Genomic DNA, 25437 nt, shown 5'->3' with positions numbered 1-25437 from the left:
GTAGCAAATACTTTTTGTTTTCCTGATGATACTTTTCAGACAATCACATGTGATACTAATCGAAGTTTCCATTTGGATCTAAACTGGAAAGTGAAGCCGTGAGGCCAAAAGGGATTAGCGCGTAGATTATATAAAGCATCCCATGACTTCTCTCGTGGTTTTATGATATGGCCATAGTTGGGGGGGTTATTGTGAAATATTCCCTATTATATTAAAAACACAACCCAGGCGAGCTCTGAAATAGCCAGAATTAAAAACAATATCCTGATGGAACAGTAAGAAATTATGGATAATGTAACAAACCTCAACTCACAGAACACAATACGGGACTGCCAGACTACAATTATTTTGAAAGGTTGTATTAATAAAGTAGCAGTTTTAAGCCCTGAGGAAACTTAAGACTGTTGTTTCATCTCCCCTTCTGTATAATGCCTTTACAAAAAGTTTAACTTACGCTGCCTCAGAGGAATTAATTACTTAAACCACTTTGTTACACATACACACAATGGCGCAAACTGATGATCGATGCAATCCACTTCCAGGATTATGTTAATATTTTAAAGCTGTTCTTAAAGTGTTAAAGTAACTTTCTAACACAGAGATGGAAGATTTTTTTTGCAATGGGTACATATTGCAACTGTTTTTTAAAAAAAAAAAATACTAACAGTAGAAACATAGAAACATAGAAGACTGACGGCAGAAAAAGACCTCATGGTCCATCTAGTCTGCCCTTATACTATTTCCTGTATTTTATCTTACAATGGATATATGTTTATCCCAGGCATGTTTAAATTCGGTTACTGTGGATTTACCAACCACGTCTGCTGGAAGTTTGTTCCAAGGATCTACAACTCTTTCAGTGAAATTATGTTTTCTCACATTGCTTTTGATCTTTCCCCCAACTAACTTCAGATTGTGTCCCCTTGTTCTTGTGTTCACTTTCCTATTAAAAACTCTTCCCTCCTGGACCTTATTTAACCCTTTAACATATTTAAATGTTTCAATCATGTCCCCCCTTTTCCTTCTGTCCTCCAGACTATACAGATTGAGTTCATGAAGTCTTTCCTGATACGTTTTGTGCTTAAGACCTTCCACCATTCTTGTAGCCCGTCTTTGGACCCGTTCAATTTTGTCAATATCTTTCTGTAGGTGAGGTCTCCAGAACTGAACACAGTATTCCAAATGTGGTCTCACCAGCGCTCTGTACAGCGGGATCACAATCTTCCTCTCCGTGCTTGTTATACCTCTAGCTATGCAGCCAAGCATCCTACTTGCTTTCCCTACCGCCTGACTGCACTGTTCACCCATTTTGAAACTGTCAGAAATCACTACCCCTAAATCCTTCTCTTCTGAAGTTTTTGCTAACACAGAACTGCCAATACAATACTCACATTGAGGATTCCTTTTCCCCAAGTGCATTATTTTACATTTGGAAACATTAAACCGCAGTTTCCATTGCTTTGACCATTTATCTAGTGATCATTACAAGATAGCATTATTTATATAGGGAGAAAAAGACAAATTTGAGTCATAGATGAGAAAATGTCTGTAATAACAAAACATGCTAAACTTTAACCATGTACTTCAAAGCTTGTCAAATAGTTCAAAATGGTATCAAAAAGAACTTTATTCCCAAGTGGAGAGAGATTTTTTTTAAAAAATTGCGATATGATCTACAGTACCATAACAACCAAAATTTTCCATTATAAATGTGAGAACAATCTTTGGATTTTCCATTATAAATGTCAGAGCAATCTTTGGGCCAATTCTAGGCCACCCAGAATAGTAAAACAACTATAGATCATTTGAGGCTCAATTTTTTTAAAAAATTAATTTTTAAATACAGTTAAAAGTTAAAATGTTAAAATGTCTTTAAACAGCCTTCAGTACACTCTTTGTTAATTAATTTAATTACATACAAATTTTGTCTTCACAAAAACAGTTGTCTTTGCACCATATCTCATCTTTTCATCAGTAAATACATATCTTAACACATTGTTATTGTCGTAATTCAATTTAAACTTCTATTTCTCCTCTTAAACCAATCATAAAATGTAGTCCATGTTTTATAACAATCGGAGTCTTCTTTGTTTTTTAATTTTAAAGTTAAGGCATCAAGTTCTGCACAATCCAACATTTTTTTAAGTATTAAAGAATCTTAGAAACATAGAAATATAGATGTCTAACGGCAGAAAAAGACCTCATGGTCCATCTAGTCTGCCCTTATACTATTTTCTGTATTTTATCTTACCATGCATATATGTTTATCCCCAGGCATGTTTAAATTCAGTTATTGTGAATTTACCAACCATGTCTGCTGGAAGTTTGTTCCAAGGATCTACTACTCTTTCAGTGAAATAATATTTTCTCATGTTGCTTTTGATCTTTCCCCCAACTCACTTCAGATTGTGTCCCCTTGTTCTTGTGTTCACTTTCCTATTAAAAACACTTCCATCCTGGACCTTATTTAACCCTTTAATATATGTAAATGTTTTGATCATGCCCCCATTTTTCCTTCTGTCCTCCAGACTATACAGATTGACTATACAGATTCCTGATACGTTTTATGCTTAAGAAAAGACTTCATGAACTCAATCTGTATAGTCTGGAGGACAGAAGGAAAAGGGGGGACATGATCGAAACATTTAAATATGTTAAAGGGTTAAATAAGGTTCCGGAGGGTTAGGCTGTTTCCAGCATTGGGCTATTGCCATTCTAGTTGCAGTCGGTATATGTATTAGTAGGTAATATAAAGCCAAATCACAAAAACATACCCAAAATATTATGTGTGGCATTCTTTTATTTTTAACCCCACTTTCCCTTAAACTTACCATTCTGCATCGTAGTAGTCCATGCGCTTCTTTTTCTTATTGTATGCTGCCACTCTGAAAGGTACAATTTCCAATGTTATCAAGCCTGGTGCCATAGTCAGAACTTTGGCACCATGAGTTGGGTCATAGAGGTCTTTCCCAGTCTCAGGATGCGGCATTCCAGCTGGGTCTCGGCCCACTATATAGAAGTTTGCTCCAGCCACCATTCTCGCCCTGCAATGCCACTGAACCTAGAATAAGATTCAAGACATTAGTAAAAAGCAGGACTTGAAAAGAAGGTGCAACAGACATAAAAAGCTAGATGAAAATGAGGCAAGAAAAATACATAAAGTAAGGTGTTGTGGCCCAGGTCCTGCCCCAAGGACTGTGGATGTGGGGGAGACATCCACATGCTGCAGGCCTGTTTTGCCCCCGGTGGAATCTGCTGATGAAGGCTCCTCTGACCAAGAAGACATGAGTGACAGGGAGGAGGAGAGTGTGGCAGACAGCTCAGAAGGAGATCAATTATCTAGCTCCTCCTTGGATTCAGAACAAGAGTTAATGATACAGCCACGCATGCGGAGAGCGATGCATAGGCAGCAACAACTGAGAGATTATTATCAAAGAAAATGAGGCCACCTGTGGTTGGGTGGGGCTGTGGTCATTAGTGAGGCTGCTATAAAGAGCAGCCTGTGGGTTTGGCCATTGTGGAGGATTATCTGATCGTTGTGTTTCGTGACTGCTTTACTGACTTTGACCTTTTGTGTGCTGATTTTCCCCCGCTTTGAAACTAAACCAGAGCAAAGGGTGTTTCACTTTGTGAAAGAAGAAGGACTGTGAATTGCCTCACGGCTGCAAGCTAAGTATCACAGAACTGATAAGGGACTTGTACAAATTACCAGTTTGTTTGGAGACGAGTGCTCTTTGCTATACCAAAAGAGGGCTTAGTTTAAGTGACTTTTTATTATAAAGAACATTGTTTTGAATTTTCAAACGTGTGTGTGTGTGTGTTTGAAATTTGTACCTGTGAATTTTGGGGAGGATTCTACCAGAGAGCCCGACAGAACGTAAGGTAGGATAACACAAGTCGAGAGAGAGAGAGACTGTATTTAGGCATTATGCCGCAAGACAGATGAGAAATACCTCACTTGGTGAGTAATATTTGTGAAAAACCTCTTTCATCAAGAGGTGATTAAAAACTGAGTAGAATTAGTAATAAAATGTGGCTGCAAAACAAACAAAAAAGGAAAAGGAAAAACCACATCATCCAAAGTATAATTTCCAAATCACAGAGTAATTATTTTTATTTTATTCTGCTTTTGTCTGTCTCTCTCTTTAGCACTGAGGCCGATTCTGTTCACCGTCCATTAAGATGAGTTTAGGCACATAAGAACAGAGAAGGCCAACATGGTGATTAAAGGGGTAGAAAGTCAGTCCTAGGGAGAAATATGGAAGGAACCAGAGAACCATCTTTCAGCTGGGGCGAGGGGGGCGTTCGCCCAGGTTCGCCTGGTGCACCAATTGCAGCCCTATTTGGACCGGGACTCACTGCTCACAGTCACTCATGCCCTCATCACCTCGAGGTTCAACTACTGTAATGCTCTCTACATGGGGCTACCTTTGAAAAGTGTTCGGAAACTCCAGATCGTGCAAAATGCAGCTGCGAGAGCAGTCATGGGCTTTCCCAAATATGCCCATGTTACACCAACACTCTGCAGTCTGCATTGGTTGCCGATCAATTTCCGGTCACAATTCAAAGTGTTGGTTATGACCTTTAAAGCCCTTCATGGCACTGGACCAGAATATCTCCGAGACCGCCTGCTGCCGCACGAATCCCAGCGACCTATTAGGTCCCACAGAGTGGGCCTTCTCCGGGTCCCGTCAACTAAACAATGTCGGTTGGCGGGCCCCAGGGGAAGAGCCTTCTCTGTGGCGGCCCCGGCCCCCTGGAACCAACTCCCCCCGGAGATTAGAACCGCCCCTACTCTCCTTGCCTTTCGTAAGCTCCTTAAGACCCACCTTTGTCGTCAGGCATGGCCAGGGGAACTGAGACATCTCCCCTGGGCATATACAATTTATGAATGGTATGTCTATATGTATGTTTGTTTAGAAAATGGGGTTTTAAAAATATTTTTAAACAGTTATTTAGATTTGTCGTAAATTGTTTTTCACTTTGTTGTGAGCCGCCCCGAGTCTGCGGAGAGGGGCGGCATACAAATCTAAATAATTAATAAATAAATAAATAAATAAATAAATAAATAAATAAATGAATGAATGAATGAATTTAGTTTACAAAAGGGAATGGTATATAATAGCACTCTTTATACATCTAAAAAGAATGCACGGTGTTCTGCCGGGCTCTATGGTATGAGTCTCCCGAAAATTCAAGGGTACAAATTTCAGACACACACACACACACTTGAAAGTTCAAAAGCCCCCTGCAAGACTAGCCAAAATGTACACTAATCTCAAACCCAACTGTTGGAAATGTGGTGAGAAACATGGTTCATATTTTCAGATGTGGTGGACCTGCAGACAAGTTAAAGAAATTTGGCATAAACTCCAAAAGTGGATAAAAGAAATAATTAAGATTGAATTAGAAATGAAACCAGAAATATTTTTGCTTGGCATCATTGAAAATCAGATGAACAAGGAACAATACTATCTGATACAACATTTATTAACATCAACAAGAATAGCCATAGCACAATTTTGGAAAAATGAAAACATGCCAAATGAACGGAACTTAATTAAAAAAATGCTAGACTGTGCTGAAGCAGATAAACTAACAATGGAACTAAAAGAAAAAGGAAAAAACTAAATATTACCAAATATGGGATGATTTTTACACGTGGTTAAATAAAAGAACACCTTCTCACAGTGCTGCGAAATAAAGAAATACTACAAACAACCTTAAATGACTAATGTAACTCTTGTTCTGTCTATTTAACAGAATCTACATTATAAGAATTTAATTACAATAGTACATAACTCAAACCACTGGTCTTAACACCGCCAAGTATATATATATAAAAAAGAGGATGCTGTCAACAGTTCCTACCATAGAAGGAGAGAAGAAACATATTTCTTGCTTGTCTTTCATTTTTTATGTAAATGTATTGTTTTGTTGTTATTGTCTCATTGTATATATGCAAATAAAAAAATATTTTTTTAAAAAAAAGAAAGTTCAAAAGCAATGTTCTTTATCACAAAATTCAAAAGAAACAAAGCAATTCTAATCTCCGGGGGGAGTTGGTTCCAGAGGGCCGGGGCCGCCACAAAGAAGGCTCTTCCCCTGGGTCTTGCCAAGCAACATTGTTTAGTTGACGGGACCCGGAGAAGGCCCACTCTGTGGGACCTAACCGGTCGCTGGGATTCGTGCAGCAGAAGGTGGTCCCGGAGATAATCTGGTCCGGTGCCATGAAGGGCTTTATAGGTCATAACCCACTTGAATTGTGACCAGAAACTGATCGGCAACCAATGCAGACTGTGGAGTGTTGGTGTAACATGGGCATATTTGGGGAAGCCCATGATTGCTCTCGCAGCTGCATTCTGCACGATCTGAAGTTTCCGAACACTTTTCAAAGGTAGCCCCATGTAGAGAGCGTTACAGTAGTCGAACCTCGAGGTGATGAGGGCGTGAGTGACTGTGAGCAGTGACACCCGGTCCAAATAGGGCCACAACTGGTGCACCAGGTGAACCTGGGCAAACGCCCCCCTCGCCACAGCTGAAAGAGTTTCTCTAATGTGAGCTGTGGATCGAGGAGGACGCCCAAATTGCGGACCCTCTCTGAGGGGGTCAATGATTCTCCCCCCAGGGTAATGGACGGACAGATGGCATTGTCCTTGGGAGGCAAGACCCACAGCCACTCCGTCTTGTCTGGGTTGAGTTTGAGTTTGTTGACACCCATCCTGGCCCCAACAGCCTCCAGACACCGGCACATCATCATTTTCTAAAGAAACCACTGGTTTTTCAGTATCTTTTGCAACCATACTGAAAACAGCCTATCTGCTGCAAACATAATTGCCTAGTTTATTTGATGGTATGTCATACTTTATAAAAAGGGGTTTTTTCTAAAAAAAAAAAAGGAGAAGAGGAGAGGAAGAAAAATGTGACATGTTTAGATTTAGTCCTACAAAACATCACCATGAAATCTTTACTGACGGGAAAGCTATGTTCCAACACTCGATAACTACACTGGTTAAGCAGCTGTCTGTTGCTCTGCAAGTCATTTGCATTACAGAAACAAATCTGGTACCAATGTCTTCTAAATGACCTAAAGAAAATGATTAAAGGAAAAAGTTGCCTTTTATTAGTTGGCTAAAACACAATATTGGCAAATGGTTTTCTGAGGTCACTGGAAAAAGCAGCACAAATTGAAGAATGTTTCTTATTTTATTTTCAATCATGACTTAGGACTACAAGCGAAGATTTCCTTCATCTCTTTGCTTCTATGCCCTCCAAGCATAGGAAGGAATGCCCACATACATGGCATGGATTATTTTCAGTAGCCACAATAAAAATGACAAATACACAATGAACATGAACGAAAGGAAAGGTTCCAATGAAGTTATAATTGGTTTGCATCCAGATTAGAGTCCAAAGAATTAACAAAAAATATTATTTTGAAATAAGCCATCATTTTAGACATGTAAAATAGAGATTTGATTTCCTCCCCCCATTCGTTCTCCTCTCAAATATTATCTCAAATCTCCTGCAGATGTTGTGCCTTATTCTAATACAAATAGGCTCCTCAAAACTTGCAGCCTCGAGGAGTTGAGATTCCAAACTGTTCATAACAGCAACAACCACACAACATTGGAATAATGAAGAAATTCCGCGAGGTGAAGAGATAATTAAGAAGATACTAGACCAGTGATGGCGAACCTAGTAAAGTAACTTGAAAGTCACATAAAAACATTCCACAAGTCATTCTAAAATTTATGGGCTAATCAATGTTAATCCAAAGTCATAAAAGCAGGCAATAAATTCACACAATGTATAGTTTACGCTGGGAGCTGGTTAGAGAAGCCCCCATTTTGAAACGGCAAGATTGACGACTGAGCTTTCTCTTCCGCTCATAACCGGAAGTGAGGAAATTAATTAACCAGTTCCTTCCTTTCTAATATTTTTTCCCTAACACTTGTTCTCTTCTCCTCTGCAAGCATCTGAAGTAAGGGTTAACCCACCTGACATCTTCTTCGCTAGAACTGGATGTATCTGCACGTCACCTGCCTCCTCCCTTTCTGTCTGTAAATCAGGCCCTTCTACCAATTCATAATCGCTTTCCCCTTCAGAATCCAAAGAATCTGCAGGCTGAACGGGAGTATACACAACAACAAGTACAGTGTTCCCTCACTTTTTGCGGGGGATGCATTCTGAGAGCGCCCGCGAAAGTTGAATTTCCGCAAAGTAGAGATGCGGACGTAAATACACTATTTTTGGCTATGAACAGTATCACAAGCCTTCCCTTAACACTTTAAACCCCTAAATTGCAATTTTCCATTCCCTTAGCAACCATTCAGATTATTACTCACCATGTTTATTTATTAAAGTTTATTTAAAAAAAAAATTATTAAAGGCAGACGAAAGTTTGGCGATGACATATGACGTCATCGGGCGGGAAAAACCGTGGTATAGGGAAAAAACCCGCGAAGTATTTTTTAATTAATATTTTTGAAAAACCGTGGTATAGACTTTTCGCGAAGTTCGAACCCGCGAAAATGAAGGGAACACTGTACTACGAAAAATTCAAAATAAGATGTCGGAAAAGAGCACAATGATTTGAGCTTTTATGCCATTTCTTCAGTCAGTGTGCTCTCCACTGTTTACCCACACTTGTCTCAACTCTACATTCAGATCTGAAAGAAAACACGAAAATGAAGAGGAGTTGGGAAGCAGCTGTTCAAATTCTGGCGATGGTTCAGTATGCTAAGAACAACTGTAACTTTTGTAGAAAAGATGAAGAAATAGAATAAGGAGCTTGTCTGTAAATAAGAAAACTTCTGAAGACCAAAGCAGCCAAACAGGACCTTTCCATTAGGGCCTCTAAACCAAATTGTATAAACAAGTCATGGCAGAAAAATTCTGGAGAACCATGAATCATACGAGGGTCTTGCGGTGAAGCAGCAGTGCCTAGGGGAGACCGTATTGATAAAACAACTCAGGAAATAATCAGCTGAAAGGAACAAAGCAAATGGATGCAGGAATTAGCAAACTGTGGTGGATGACGTTTGCCCAGGTTCGCCTGGTGCACCAGTTGCGGCCCTATTTGGACCGGGAGTCACTGCTCACAGTCACTCATGCCCTCATCACCTCGAGGTTCGACTACTGTAACGCGCTCTACATGGGGCTACCTTTGAAAAGTGTTCGGAAACTTCAGATCGTGCAGAATGCAGCTGCGAGAGCAATCATGGGCTTCCCCAGGTATACCCATGTTACACCAACACGCCGCAGTCTGCATTGGTTGCCGATCAATTTCCGGTCACAATTCAAAGTGTTGGTTATGACCTATAAAGTCCTTCATGGCATCGGACCAGATTATCTACGAGACCACTTTCTGCTGCACTTATCCCAGCGACCGATTAGGTCCCACAGAGTGGGCCTTCTCCGGGTCCCGTCAACTAAACAATGTCGGTTGGCGGGCCCCAGGAGAAGAGCCTTCTCTGTGGTGGCCCCAACTCTCTGGAACCAGCTCCCACCAGAAATTAGAACTGCCCCCACCCTCCTTGCATTTCGCAAACTCCTTAAAACCCACCTTTGTCGTCAGGCATGGGGGAATTGAAATATCTTTCCCAGGCCTATATAATTTATGTATGGTATGTTTGTAGGTATGTCTGCTTAAAAATGGGTTTGGGTTTTTTTTGTAACTATTTTAAATTTTAAATTGTAAATTATTAGATTTGTTAGGAACTATTTTTATTGTGTTGTGAGCCGCCCCGAGTCTACGGAGAGGGGCGGCATACAAATCTAATAAATAAGTAAATAAATAAATCAATGACGTCGTACCTCAGTTGGTCCAGCATACATCATAGGAGAGGGGAATATGGCCACAACAGTCGTTTCTGGATTCAATATTCCTTCCTCTAGCACTGCTGCATGTTGCTTCATTCGCCACATCAGAGGAACATCATCATCCTTTGTCCAGCCACCCAGAGGATGCAAAAGCAGAACCGGGCGTCTGTAACCCCGATCCAGAAGTTGTTGGTGAGTATCTTGCATCAACAGGGCATGTCCATTGTGCACAGGATTACGCAACTGGAAAGCAAAGACGGCGTCTGAAGAAAGAAGGGAGAGGTGTCAACAATTCCAGAAGTCACAAATCAACAATTCTACTGGTCACTGTTCTGTCGGGCTCTCTGGAAGAATCCTCCCAAATATTCACAGGTACAAATTTCAGACACACACACGTTTGAAAATTCAAAACAATGTTCTTTATAATGAAAATTCACTTAACCTAAGCCCTCTTTTGGTATAGCAAAGAGCACTCGTCTCCAAACAAACTGGTAATTTGTACAAGTCCCTTATCAGTTCTGTGATACTTAGCTTGCAGCTGTGAGACAATTCACAGTCCTTCTTCTTTCACAAAGTGAAACACACTTTGCTCTGGTTTAGTTTCAAAGCAGGGAAAAAATCAGCACACAAAAAGTCAAAGTCAGTAAAGCAGTCATGAAACACAAGGATCAGATAATCCTCCACAATGGCCAAACCCACAGGCTGCTCTTTATAGCAGCCTCACTAATGACCACAGCCCCACCCAACCACAGGTGGCCTCATTTTCTTTGATAATAATCTCTCAGTTGTTGCTGCCTATGCATCGCTCTCCGCATGTGTGGCTGTATCATTAACTCTTGTTCTGAATCCAAAGAGGAGCTAGATAATTGATCTCCTTCTGAGCTGTCTGCCACACTCTCCTCCTCCCTGTCACTCATGTCTTCTTGGTCAGAGGAGCCTTCATCTGCAGATTCCACCGGGGGCAAAACAGGCCTGCCAGCATGTGGATGTCTTCCCCACATCCACAGTCCTTGGGGCAGGAGCTGGGCCAGAGCTAACCACAACAGGTACCTGTCAGTATGGCACCCACACACACAAACGACGGCACTTATATGGTACAACAGTATGCTCCCGCTATTGCAGCTTCCGGCCACCAGAGGAACTACAGTCTACGCACTGTAGTGGAGACTGTAATGGTGGTGAGACAGCAGCAGACTGTATATTGTTTTTTTCATTGTTGTGAGCCGCCCCGAGTCTACGGAGAGGGGTGGCATACAAATCTAATAAATTATTATTATTATTATTATTATTATTATTATTATTATTATTATTAAATAGTTGCTAAGAAAAATGCAAACGAGCACTAAGGTCATGAAAAATATCCAGCCACTTAATGTATTTTCTTTTATCAATGTGATATTTGTATGTCTTAAACTGAAACGGAACTGAATCCCACAGCTAAAGCAATGTGATTTCCTCTCTACCCGACCCCCCAGCCCCCCACAAAAGCAAACAGATAAAAACCCCAAAGGAAGGTCATCACCTCTTTATCAAAGTGAAGCATACATGTAAATAAATGAAATATGGTGATGGCAACATACCCTGTTTTCCCGAAAATAAGACGTACCCTGAAAGTAAGGCATGTCAGAGGTTTTGCAGAATTTGCTAATATAAGGCACCCCCAAAAGTAAGGCGTAGTCAAGTTTACATACGGTATGGTGGAAAAACATACGGTACCATTCAAAGCTGTTCATAGCGGTACCGTAATAATGTGGCGTCCCCTGCTGGCCCCTTCCATCGCTTTGTACCGTCCAGTACAGCAGACACAGTCTGCTGCTGTCTCACCGCCATTACAGTCTCCACTACAGTGCGTAGACTGTAGTTCCTCTGGTGGCCGGAAGCTGCAATAGCGGGAGTATACTGTTGTACCATATAAGTGCCGTCGTTTGTGTGTGTGGGTGCCATACTGACAGGTACCGTACCGTAATCAATGTACCGTACGGTACTCTTTCTTTGGGGGTGTCAGCTTTTCTGCCTGTGAATTTGTCTTATTTGAGAAATATAAGGCACCCCCCCGAAAATAAGACGTAGCACAACTTTTGGAGCAAAAACGAATATAAGACAGTGTCTTATTTTCGGGGAAACACGGTATGCAAAAGCTATTTCTCCATCCCCTGCGGCTGCCCATGGTAGGTCAACTCTGCTATAAGCAGAGGTAAAAATATCTGTACACATGGACTGTTGATACTGGAATAAGGCCATATTCCTCAACAAAATTATAAACTTGTTTATATTCTGCATGCATCCATAATTGTTAGCAAGTTATTGCTCATATTTACTATGGAGAACTTCAGCAGTGGTTTTTTTATTTATTTCATGCTTGATTTTTTTTTTTTTGCACTGAAAGCATTAGAGCTATGCAAAAGTCAAGTTGTTTAATTTTAGACAATGAACTGCTTCTTTAAATCAATGAACTGCTTCTTTAAATCAATGAACTGCTTCTTTAAATCAATGAACTGCTTCTTTAAATCAATGAACTGCTTCTTTAAATCAATGAACTGCTTCTTTAAATCAATGAACTGCTTCTTTAAATCAATGAACTGCTTCTTTAAATCAATGAACTGCTTCTTTAAATCAATGAACTGCTTCTTTAAATCAATGAACTGCTTCTTTAAATCAATGAACTGCTTCTTTAAATCAATGAACTGCTTCTTTAAATCAATGAACTGCTCCTTTAAATCAATGAACTGCTTCTTTAAATCAATGAACTGCTTCTTTAAATCAATGAACTGCTTCTTTAAATCAATGAACTGCTTCTTTAAATCAATGAACTGCTTCTTTAAATCAATGAACTGCTTCTTTAAATCAATGAACTGCTTCTTTAAATCAATGAACTGCTCCTTTAAATCAATGAACTGCTTCTTTAAATCAATGAACTGCTTCTTTAAATCAATGAACGGCTTCTTTAAATCAATGAACTGCTTCTTTAAATCAATGAACTGCTTCTTTAAATCAATGAACTGCTTCTTTAAATCAATGAACTGCTTCTTTAAATCAATGAACTGCTCCTTTAAATCAATGAACTGCTTCTTTAAATCAATGAACTGCTTCTTTAAATCAATGAACTGCTTCTTTAAATCAATGAACTGCTTCTTTAAATCAATGAACTGCTTCTTTAAATCAATTGACCATCCAGTTTCTAGACAATAACTAGTTTATCAATTTTAAATAAAGTAAATGCTGCCAAGACCGCAATTCCAATAGATCTCAGCCATGAGTTTTGAGATTGTGAACCCAAAGGCTAATTATTTGAAGGAAATATTTATGGAGCCAAAATTCCAAGGGGAAAAATTGCACACTTTAAACAGAGTTAGAGATTGAGAGTGGCTATCATTTCCCCCCCCCCCCAGTTTAGTGGAGTGGAGTGGAGAAAGGAAAGCATATTACGATGATGTTCCTTGAGGCCAACAAAAGTTATAAAATATAGCCATCTATAAAGATTTCAAAAGTCTTCATTAAGCACTAAAAATTTAGGACGAAACAACATAGAAGGGAAACATGGCTAACATGTACCACAAGGTTCGACAAACCCAGGCGCCTGGTCGCCAGTGGCGCCTAGAAAATGTTGTCTGGCGCCTAGAAGGGCGCTGCGGTGCCTCTGACCTCTCCGCTCCTGCCCGATGCCGCGGTTTCTGGCGCTCTCCTGCTGGGTCCCAAAGAAGGCAGGCAGGAAGGAGACCTCCATTCTTCGCGCCTTTTTCCCGCCTTCCTTCTTTGGGGCCCAGCAGGAGAGTGCCAGAAACCGCGGCATCGAGCAGGAACCGGGAGGTCGGAGGCACCGGCACGGCAGCGCCCGCCCTGCTGAAGGTCGGAGGCACCGGCACGGCAAGTGTCCTTTGGTTGCCCGGCGGGAGGGCACTGGCGGTGGGAGCGAAGGATTTATACTCCTGGCGGTGGGAGCGGGGGGGGGGGGGGCGCGGCTGCAGCGGCACAGGCAGTCGCGGGGAGATGGCGGGGGGAGGGGGGGCGGCTAAAGCGGCCCCGGGCACCGTTCCCTGTACGCTTTTCCAGGGGCGCGCAGGGAGCCGCGGCCACCCGCCCGCCTACCGGATTTCCCTCCGCGCGGCTGGGGAGGTGGATTCGCCGCCCCGCCAGCCCGATCTCCCTCCAGTGGCTGGTGACGTAGTTCTACCGCCCTCGCCAGCCTGATCTCCCTCCGTGGGGGGGTGGGGGGCGACGAACCGACGACCGGGGGCTGTCCGTCCGTGTTGGGTGGTGCAGGGCAGGCACAGGCAGCCCCAGGGGAGAACAAGGGAGGGAGAGAAAGGAAAGAGAGAGTAAGGGAGGGAGAGAAAATTGAATGAAGGAGGGAGAGAAAGAAAGAGTAAGAAGCAGAAAGGATAGAGAAAAAGGAAGAGAAAGGGAGGGGGAGAAAGGAAAGAGGGAGGAAGGGGGGGGAGAGAAAATTGAATGAAGGAGGGAGAGAAAGAAAGAGTAAGAAGTAGAAAGGATAGAGAAAAAGGAAGAGAAAGGGAGGGAGAGAAAGGAAAGAGAGAGAAAGGGAGAGAAAGGGAGGGAGAGAAAATTGAATGAAGGAGGGAGAGAAAGAAAGAGTAAGAAGTAGAAAGGAAAGAGGGAGGAAGGGGGAGAGAAAGAAGATATGAAGGAGGGAGAAAAAGAAAGAGAGATAGGAAGGAAAGAGGGAGAGAAAGGAATGAGAGAGAAAGGGAGGGAGAGAAAGGGAATGAAAGAGGGAGAAGGGGTGAGAGATAGAAAGGATAGACAGAAAGGGAGAGAAAGGAAAGAGAGAAAGGGAGGGAGAGGAAGGAAAGAGATGAGAGAGGAAGGAGGAGACAGAGGGGGTGAAAGCGATGTCAGGTGGAGACTCGGCAAAAAACCAAGTTTGCTTAAAAAAAATTCTGGCTCCTAAATTTTTTGGCTGGCTCCTAGATTCTGAACAACTTTGTCGACCCCTGATGTACCATATTAGCTATTAAAATGTTGCAATCGTTGGCAGTCATAAAACTAGTCCCTTGCAGACCCAGAACAAAAATCTTTATTTATAATATGATTCCATTTTAAAGAAGCAACTCTAACGTCGGACCCTCTTACCCACAATTTTTGAGTATTAACCTAGACACCGATCCCGATTCCCCCAGCTACAACAGCACAGAAAAAGCAATCTGTCAGGCTGCTGTTTATCTGTTTCTTATTTTGCCAGCATAATGCGCCGAGGTGGCGCAGTGGGTAGAGTGCGGTACTGCAGGCCACGAAAGCTGACTGTTAGATCTGCAGGTTAGCAGTTCAAATCTCATCACCGGCTCAAGGTTGACTCAGCCTTCCGTCCTTCCGAGGTGGGTAAAATGAGGAGCCTGATTGTGGGGGCAATATGCTGGCTCTGTTAAAAAAAAAGTGCTATTGCTAACATGTTGTAAGCCGCCCTGAGTCTAAGGAGAAAGGCGGCATAAAAAAAATCAAATAAGTAAGTAAGTAGGTAAGTAAGTAAGTAGGTAAGAAAGTAGGTGTGGTTGGCTCTGGCCAAGCTCCTGCGCCAGGGAATGTGGAGGTGGAGGCAGGAGCTGGGCCAGAGCCAACCACAACACCTACTTTCTTACCTACTGTTGCGGTTCAGCCTGAGTCAGATCAAAGACCAGCTGCGTCTCTGCTGGCTCCATGCCCGGGGGAAGCGGAGAGCGGAGAGGAGAGTTCTTGGCAGCCAGACAGTGCAGGCAGCAGTCACAAAAGTGAAGGTGATGCAAGGCCTGGGAGTCCTGGGGAAGGGCTATCTCCAGCAAGTAGCTGTGATTCATTGGAGTCCCTGGATGATGAAGCACAAGCTATCATTAGTATGCAACAGAGACGCATAGCTCAAAGGAGGAATCAACTGCGGAGATATTATCAGCGTTGAGTGAGGAACACCTGGGGGTTGGGTGTGGTCCTCATTAGCAGGGAAGGGTTTATAAGGCATGAGAACCATTCCGGCAGCGTGGAGTGTTATCAAAGGGGAGTTGGTGTTATCAGCATTTTCTCTCAGCGTTTTTGTTCCTGGCTCGTGGCCCAGCAGCCTTGAAGACCCGTGGGAGGTTGGTGTCTGTTAGCAACAGCCTCGTCTGGCATTAAGGATCCTGTGTTTCTGTATGAACAATTGCCTTCGTGTCTCTATTTGGAGTTCCACTGTTTTCCTGATCTGTAAGGACATTTTCTGTTGGCTTCTTTTCTCTTTACTATTATAAAACTGTGTTTGGATTCAACCGGTGTGTCTGGCTTATCTTGTTGGGTTGGTCATAGCTTCCGGAGTGACCCAGACAGAACACCTACTTACTTACTTACCTACTTACTTACTTATTTGATTTTTTTATGCCGCCTTTCCCCTTAGACTCAAGAGCGGCTTACAACATGTTAGCAATAGCCAATGTTGCTCTGTCCCCCTGATGCCAACCCCTGGCAATGCCCCCCACCCACCAACATCAAGACACTTCAGGGACAGCTGAAAAGCCATAAAATGCTGCTCCACTGTTCAGGGCAAATTCCTAGCAGTTGGATGTACTTCTTACTTACCAATTGTCACTTAAAAACTCACCAGCATTCATGTCTTTGAACTTCTGCTTTAAGTCAGCCGGTGTGAGACGGTAGTGGTCAAGACCATCGTTCCAATAAATTCGATCCAGGACCTGGACATCACCGCCCACAAGCCAATCCCCTTGTTCCATAACCATCTAGGGAAGGTAAAAAAACAAACTACATCAATAGCAATAGAAATGGGGATGAGATAAGTTATGTGAACATGGCTCTCATAATGGGATGCTGACCCCATTGGGAGGGGACACAGTGGGGATAGTAAGTTTATGCACTATTTATTGAATACTTTATAGGTTTTTTATTGTCCTTCCTTCTCTGGTACCTTAGTATAATCCTTAATTACTTTTGGGGGTAAAAAAGTGCATTTCATACTCCGAAAAATACGGTATTTACCAATATGTTTATGGTCATTTGCAAATGTCCTACAAGCCTGTCACCACATTGTATGATGGAACCTCTTACTTCTGGTTTTGGGCAAAACTGCACCATTTGTTTTATTTTTATTTATTATTTATTTATTGGATTTGTATGCCGCCCCTCTCCGTAGACTCGGGGCGGCTAACAACAATGATAAAAACAGCATGTGACAATCCAATAATAAAACAACTAAAACCCTTATTATAAAACCAAACATACACACAGACATACCATGCATAACTTGTAATGGCCTAGGGGGAAGGAATATCTCAACTCCCCCATGCCTGGCGGTATAAATGAGTCTTGAGTAGTTTACGAAAGACAGGGAGGGTGGGGGCAGTTCTAATCTCCGGGGGGAGTTGGTTCCAGAGGGCTGGGGCCGCCACAGAGAAGGCTCTTCCCCTGGGGCCCGCCAAACGGCATTGTTTAGTCGACGGGACCCGGAGAAGGCCAACTCTGTGGGACCTTATCGGTTGCTGGGATTCGTGCGGTAGCAGGCAGTTCCAGAGGTAATCTGGTCCATTGCTATGTAGGGATTTAAAGGTCATGACCAACACTTTGAATTGTGACCGGAAACTGCTCGGCAGCCAATGCAAGCCACGGAGTGTTGAGGAAACGTGGGCGAATCTTGGAAGCCCCACGATGGCTCTCGCGGCTGCGTTCTGCACGATCTGAAGTTTCCAAACACTTTTCAAAGGTAGCCCCATGTAGAGAGTGTTGCAGTAATCGAACCTCGAGGTGATAACCATAGCAAACAATGGATTCAAGTTAATGGCCATATCACTTGCATTTATGATTACTATGCTCGCTTAATAACTACTGCAAAAAAAAAAGTCATAAAAATCAGGCCAGTCACTTAACTAACTCATTTTATGATCATTACAACTTATGACTGTATTGTGCAGGTTCCATTATAGTTGTAACTCGAGGACTACCAGTATCAGAATTTCTTATTAACTTTCCCCCAAAATTTCATATTTCCTCAAAATTTAGGTTAGCATGTTTACACTATAGAAGGATTCCAAATTAATGATAAAATCAGCTTGAAAATGCTACCTTGATATATGGGTGCTCTTTGCATGTTGTTCCCCACTGTCTGGCACAACGTTCTTCTTTTCGGTGCTCGTAGAACTCCGGATTGCGAACAATAGCTACGCGCCGACCATCATATAGCAAGGTGAAAGCTGTGCAGCCATCCAGCCTCTCCTTGTCCTCTTCTGTAACTGCCAACACTACAGGCACTGATAAATTAATGACTCCGCCTTTAAGGAAAAGTAGCAACAGGAATTTAAATTACAAGGATCTCCAATTCTGGGGGTGGGGGAGTATTGGGGATTAAGAATTAACAAAGCAGAACAATCAATTCCAAAAATTCAGAACAATGTACATCTCTTCTTGTGCAATTAATTTCTGGACTCAAAGAACATGACCAACTTCAGATCAGTATGTAGCATCCGTATCATTGGTTCGCCATCACTGACTTAGGGCATAGTCATAGAATTTTGCTGAAACTTTTTAAACCCATATTATTCTATCAAGAAGCATGTCAAAGACTCATTCTCTAAAATTTGTGGATGTGGCCAGGACAAAATTTCTAAAAATATTTTACATATTTAATTAAAACTGAATATAACCAACATGATTACTCACCAGATGTGTACACTTAATAATGTCCCATTTCTGTCACATTCAACTTGTCATTTTGTTTTGAAGTCTCCCAGGGCCAAATATAGCCCAGGACCTTGAGTTTCAAATGAACGAAGGCTCGAATGGCCCAGCTTCGGAAGAATAAGGATATTTTCAAATTTCTAAGTTGGAATCTAGCCTAATTTTTTTCACATAAACAACTGGTTATTATTAAGTGCAAATGGGAGAATTATATACATGTTCTCTGCAAGATTAATGGACTGCTTGGCCAATTTGAAATATCTTACCATCCAGTAGACAGTCAAAATGAAGGCACTGAAGATATTCTCTTTCTCTCATAAAGCCATTAAGTGGGGTTGCCCATCCTTCCGCAAGAACTTGAACCCACTGCATATCAACCTGTAAAAGTATGTTTCATAAGTCCTAGTCCTGCATTGGTTGCCGATCAGTTTCCGGTCACAATTCAAAGTGTTGGTTATGACCTATAAAGCCCTTCATGGCATCGGACCAGAATATCTCCGGGACCACCTTCTGCCGCACAAATCCCAGCGACCAGTTAGGTCCCACAGAGTTGGCCTTCTCTGGGTCCCGTCGACTAAACAATGTCGTTTGGCGGGACCCAGGGGAAGAGCCTTCTCTGTGGTGGCCCCAACCATTTGGAACCAGCTCCCCCCGGAGATTAGGATTTCCCCCACCCTCTTTCCCTTTCGCAAACTTCTTAAAACTCACCTCTGCCGTCAGGCATTGGAAGAATTGAGACATTTCCCCCTGGCTTATATAGTTTTATGTATGGTATGCTTGAGTTCAATGGTTTTAAATTAATGGGTTTTTAGATACTTTTTAAATATTAGATTTGTTTATTATATACTGTTTTATTGTTGTTGTGAGCCGCCCCAAGCATCCAGGACCCAGGGGAAGAGCCTTCTCTGTGGCGTCCCCGACCCTATGGAACCAACTCCCCCCAGATATCAGAGTTGCCCCCACCCTCCTTGCCTTTCATAAGCTCTTAAAAACCCACCTCTGTCGTCAGGCATGGGGGAATTGAAATATTCCCTTCCCCTAGGATTATAAAATTTATGTATGGTATGACTGTATGTATGACTGATCTCTTAAATTGGGTTTTTTAGATTTTTTAATATTAGATTTGTTTACGTTGTCTTTTTATTGTTGTTAGCCGCCCCGAGTCTGCGGAGAGGGGCGGCATACAAATCTAATAAATAAATAAATAAATAAAATAAATCCATTTAGAAAAACAACTTGAGAAAAAGTTTTAAAAGTTATGGTCCTTAGTTCATACATATAGAGAGCATATCAAAACAATACATGAGCAATGACTCACAACCTTGGCAACTTAAAAATATGTGAACCTCACCAAGCTGGGGAATTCTGAAGGTTGAAGTCCAGACATCTTCAAGGTACCAAGGTTGAGAAACCCTTCATAAGAGGGCTATGACATCTTTAAATAATTCATAATTATGGAGAATAAGATAGCAAAACAACTTTCTATGTGTGAGCTGTTTATAGAAATGATCTAGTTCAAGATTTGTTCGTACTTGATAGTCCGTTAAAAATGTTCATTTTAAGTTTTGTGTGTCTACTCAGATATGTATGTAGGAGATGAATTAAACTGCATGGGTAGTTTAGTGAGTTATAAAGGCTATAGAATGGAAGCATTAGTCAATGAATTTGTCAATCTAAAAATACAAATCAATAAGATAGTAGAAATTAAGCTAATTGAAGGTCTAAAACACAGTGAAAGTAACAAATAGCTGGATGGAATTAAGGGAACAGATGTTGCAAACGCAAGAAAGATGCTATAGTAGAAAACAGGGAAACACTAAGTCATTGGATAGCAAAATAAAATAGGCCAATCTAATAAAGCCAGTGATATCTATACTTAATAAGAAACAGAAGTTTGCCAAAATCATTGGCACTTAGGCAAATTAAATGAATTTGAGAATGGAAAACAATTATCTTTTTTTTGCGTGTGTTTAACTTTCAAAACTAAGCCAGGCTTGTAAATAACTATCTGATTCATTCATTTCTGGCAGTACAATAAGTATTTTTGCGATCTAGATGTCTGGGACAATTTTTCTTTGTAGCATAAAGTATGACAAAGGTTTACAGGTAAGAAAAGATGGATAGCACAAATAACTAAGATGAATTATATGTGAACAAATCCTTGTGTAAACGTATTTGCAAGTTCCCCATTACCTTATTTATTTCCAGAGTTGGCAATGTTTCTGCATCTGTTTTGGCCAGCTTAAGTTTATTTTCAGGCACATATAGTTCTTTCACCTCATAAGAAGCATCCACTGGAACAATATCCTATGGGGAGAAAAAATTGATGAACAAAAGTTGTTTAAGCATCTTTGATTCTAAAAAGCAATGTTCACAATATCAGTGGGATTTGTGTTATTAGTTTAGTACATGAGTGATCTATTAAAAAAACCCTAATTTGGCTCAATTGTGGTCATAAGTTGAGGGTTTGGTGCTCAATTGTTGTCATAAGTTAAGGGTTTGGGGTTCAAATGTGGTCGTAAATTGAGGATTTGGTGCTCAATTGTGGTCATAAGTTGAGGGTGTGGGGTTCAAATGTGGTCGTAAATTGAGGATTTTGGGCTCAATTGTTGTCATAAGTTGAGGGTTTGGGGTTCAAATGTAGTCATAAATTGGGGATTTGGTGCTCAATTGTGGTCATAAGTTGAGGGTTTGAGGTTCATATGCGGTCGTAAATTGAGGATTTGGTGCTCAATTATTGCCATAAGTTGCCATGTTGCATCAAGTGCTGCTCAAATTGCAGCTATGCAGTCTTTTATTCCTCCCCTGCTTTCTCTGAGCATTGAGAATGGGCAATTGTCCACTGAGAAATACTAACCTGTTTCCCCGAAAATAAGGCGTACCCCGAAAGTAAGGCATGTCAGAGGTTTTGCAGAATTTGCTAATATAAGGCACCCTCCGAAAATAAGACATAGTCACGTTTACATACGGTACGGTGGAAAAACATACGGTACCATTCAAAGCTGTTCATAGCGGTACCGTAATAATGTGGTGTCCCCTGCTGGCCCCTTCCATCGCTTTGTACCGTCCAGTACAGCAGACACGGTCTGCTACTATCTCACCGCCATTACAGTCTCCACTACAGTGCATAAACTGTAGTTCCTCTGGTGGCCGGAAGCTGCAATAGCGGGAGAATACTGTTGTACCATATAAGTGCCGTCGTTTGTGTGTGTGGGTACCATACTGACAGATACCTGTTGTGGTTAGCTCTGGCCCTGCTCCTGCCCCAAGGACTGTGGATGTGGGGGAGACATCCACATGCTGCAGGCCTGTTTTGCCCCCGGTGGAATCTGCTGATGAAGGCTCCTCTGACCAAGAAGACATGAGTGACAGGGAGGAGGAGAGTGTGGCAGACAGCTCAGAAGGAGATCAATTATCTAGCTCCTCCTTGGATTCAGAACAAGAGTTAATGATACAGCCACGCATGTGGAGAGCGATGCATAGGCAGCAACAACTGAGAGATTATTATCAAAGAAAATGAGGCCACACATGGTTAGGTGGGGCTGTGGTAATTAGTGAGGCTGCTATAAATAGCAGCCTGTGGGTTTGGCCATTGTGGAGGATTATCTGATCATTGTGTTTCTTGACTGCTTTACTGACTTTGACCTTTTGTGTGCTGATTTTCCCCCGCTTTGAAACTAAACCAGAGCAAAGTGTGTTTCACTTTGTGAAAGAAGAAGGACTGTGAATTGCCTCACAGCTGCAAGCTAAGTATCACAGAACTGATAAGGGACTTGTACAAATTACCCGTTTATTTGGAGACCAGTGCTCTTTGCTATACCAAAAGAGGGCTTGGTTTAAGTGAATTTTCATTATAAAGAACATTGTTTTGAATTTTCAAATGTGTGTGTGTCTGAAATTTGTACCTGTGAATTTTTGGGAGGAGTCTACCAGAGAGCCCGACAGAACAGGTACCGTACCGTAATCCGTGTACCATACGGTACACTTTCTTTGGGGGTGTCAGCTTTTCTGCCTGTGAATTTGTCTTCTTTGAGAAATATAAGGCACCCCCCGAAAATAAGACGTAGCACAACTTTTGGAGCAAAAATTAATATAAGACAGTGTCTTATTTTCGTGGAAACACGGTAGTATGAAGATGAAACCGTTGTTCCCTAAACTATTGGTCTACAGACAACGCCGTTGTCTCTCTTTTGAGATAATGTATTTTGGATTAAACCAGTACCGTACAACGTAATATTTGCTGAACATCACGTAGAAGTATGCAGACAACCAAAACAACACTCAAGTGGGAAAGGAACATGATGGAGTCACCACAAAGTTAATTTCTCACCGATGACACATCTCCAAAATTATTTACAACTAAAAACAGTTTTAAAATGTGGTGCCTATGCAGCCTCTGCTCTCATCTCAAATAAGAGCTATATAATCTTTACAAAAACTGTCAGGGTTCGCTTTGATTTTGAAGCTGGAAAAAATACCCTGCAGTGTCCTATAATAATGCAGTTGTTTGCAAGTCATAACAAACATTGTCTGGTCTTCAGTTCTTCTATTTACTTCAAGTAATATGAAGCTGGAGTAGTGTCTTCAGCAGTATATTCTCAAGAGATAAAGGAACTAGATGAGCTGGGAATCCTCTAGTTGAGCCTAATTAGTATAGTTTGAGTAAACAGCTTAATAGGATACAGTGGGTACATGAATGAGACATTAATAAGGGAAAGGATTCTCAACTGTTGTCTTATGAAGCCAGACTGTTTATAAGCAAAAACTGATTATTGGGAAAACATCCATCAAAGCATTTAGAAATCTCCGGCAAAGGTTTGTGCTTATAACATCTGGGCAGCTGCCATTTGGTCCTATGAAAATGCACATGTCTACCCATCGACCGATGCAAAAACAAGAACTACTGATTTCAAAAAAGAACTTTTTTTATGCACTGTTATTGAATAAAATCTGTTAAGCATCAGCCACAGAAAATTTGGGACAAAATAATATTCGAACCTGGTTTCAATCTTGAATCCGCTAAAAATGTAGAGCGTGTTCTATCACATTTGTGCAAAAACTAGTCTCAAAATGGGTGAACAGTGCAGTCAGGCGGTAGGGAAAGCAAGTAGGATGCTTGGCTGCATAGCTAGAGGCATAACAAGCAGGAAGAGGGAGACTGTGATCCCACTATATAGAGCGCTGGTGAGACCACATTTGGAATACTGTGTTCAGTTTTGGAGACCTCACCTACAAAAAGATATTGACAAAATTGAACGGGTCCAAAGACGGGCTACAAGAATGGTGGAAGGTCTTAAGCATAAAACGTATCAGGAAAGACTTCATGAACTCAATCTGTACAGTCTGGAGGACAGAAGGAAAAGGGGGGACATGATCGAAACGTTTAAATATGTTAAAGGGTTAAATAAGGTCCAGGAGGGAAGTGGTTTTAATAGGAAAGTGAACACAAGAACAAGGGGACACAATCTGAAGTTAGTTGGGGGAAAGATCAAAAGCAACATGAGAAAATATTATTTTACTGAAAGAGTAGTAGATCCTTGGAACAAACTTCCAGCAGACATGGTAGATAAATCCACAGTAACTGAATTTAAACATGCCTGGGATAAACATATATCCATCCTAAGATAAAATACAGAAAATAGTATAAGGGCAGACTAGATGGACCATGAGGTCTTTTTCTGCCGTCAGACTTCTATGTTTCTATGTTTCTACTAATTTCAAAAAGAACTAGAGCCTCTTTTTATGCTCTATTATTGAATAAAATCTGTTAAGCATTATCCACAGAAAATTTGGGACAAAATAATATTCGAACCTGGTTTCAATCTCGAATCCACTAAAAATGTAGAGCGTGTTCTATCACATTCGTGCAAAAACTGAAGCTAATTTGTATCAAACAAACAAGTCTAAAATAGAACGATCTCAGCCTCAATTCAGGCAGTCATGACATTCATCCATTTAATTTTCAGTATAAGAAAAGGTGCAAAATTAACATGGCTTCTACTTGTCTTAAAAAAGAAGCGATCAGACTGATACAAGGTACTTAATGAATGCACAGATTCCATTTCCCAATAATAGAAAATGCAATTGTATCATAATAGGCTCATATCGTTTGGCGGGACCCAGGGGAAGAGCCTTCTCTGTGGCGACCCCGGCCCTCTGGAACCAACTCCCCCCAGAGATTAGAATTGCCCCCACCCTCCTTGCCTTTCGTAAGCTCCTTAAAACCCACCTCTGTCGTCAGGCATTGGGGAATTGAGACATTCTTTCCCCCTAGGCTTCTATAATTTATGTATGGCATGTTTGTATGTATGTATGATTGATTTTATAATAAGGGTTTTTAGCTGTTTTAGTATTGGATTGCCGCATGTTGTTTTTACCATTGTTGTTAGCCGCCCCGAGTCTACGGAGAGGGGTAGCATACAAATCCAATAAATAAATAAATAAATCTCTAAAGTGAGATTTGAAAATTATATGGCATTATAATTAACAGTTTCAGAAACTATTCACATCATTAAACTAATGAAATGATTTATTTACAGAACTTCTAACATTGTATTGGATACAAATTAATTATAAACATATGCCAAAATTATTATTTATTAAAAGCAAAATACCATGTTAACGTTTTTATCAAACACAGAAATTAGATTTGTATAAAGAGAAACATTTAAATGTATACTGTTTTAGTTTAGAAAAGATATTCTAAAGAATCACCAATAAATTCTATTCTCTAATAAGAATAGGACATTTTTAGTATAAAGTACTATTTTCTACCATTAACACATAATGAGTTAAAATATGTGCTCGTACATAACATGCTGGGTTTTTTCTACTTTGTTTCTGGTTTGCTTCAACGTAATTTGCTCAAAGCAAACTATCGATCAAACTTATCAATTCTACTAGTTCAAACATGTGAGCCAATGCAAATAATAATAAAAGGCTTATTATAATTTATGTTTGGTATGTATG

The 25437-nt window shown here is 41.1% G+C and overlaps 1 protein-coding gene across 3 annotated transcripts in view; it reads right to left on the bottom strand.

Annotated features, from left to right (window-relative positions):
- Nucleotides 1–25437, bottom strand: part of PAPSS1 (3'-phosphoadenosine 5'-phosphosulfate synthase 1) — a 48444-nt gene that overhangs the window by 8089 nt on the left and 14918 nt on the right. For all 3 annotated transcript variants that reach the window (XM_070757899.1, XM_070757900.1, XM_070757901.1), the window contains exons 6-11: nt 20662–20775; nt 18735–18846; nt 17857–18062; nt 16385–16520; nt 9820–10088; nt 2832–3061 (exon numbers count right to left, since the gene is read on the bottom strand). In XM_070757899.1, the coding sequence (XP_070614000.1) occupies nt 2832–3061; nt 9820–10088; nt 16385–16520; nt 17857–18062; nt 18735–18846; nt 20662–20775 (1067 nt within the window). The remainder of the gene's footprint in view (nt 1–2831; nt 3062–9819; nt 10089–16384; nt 16521–17856; nt 18063–18734; nt 18847–20661; nt 20776–25437) is intronic.

This window comes from Erythrolamprus reginae, chromosome 7, assembly GCF_031021105.1.
Source record: "Erythrolamprus reginae isolate rEryReg1 chromosome 7, rEryReg1.hap1, whole genome shotgun sequence".
NCBI classification, from domain to species: Eukaryota; Metazoa; Chordata; class Lepidosauria; order Squamata; family Dipsadidae; genus Erythrolamprus; species Erythrolamprus reginae.
The sequence above is the reverse complement of the archived record's forward strand: the minus strand, read 5'-3'. Positions and strand labels throughout refer to the sequence as shown.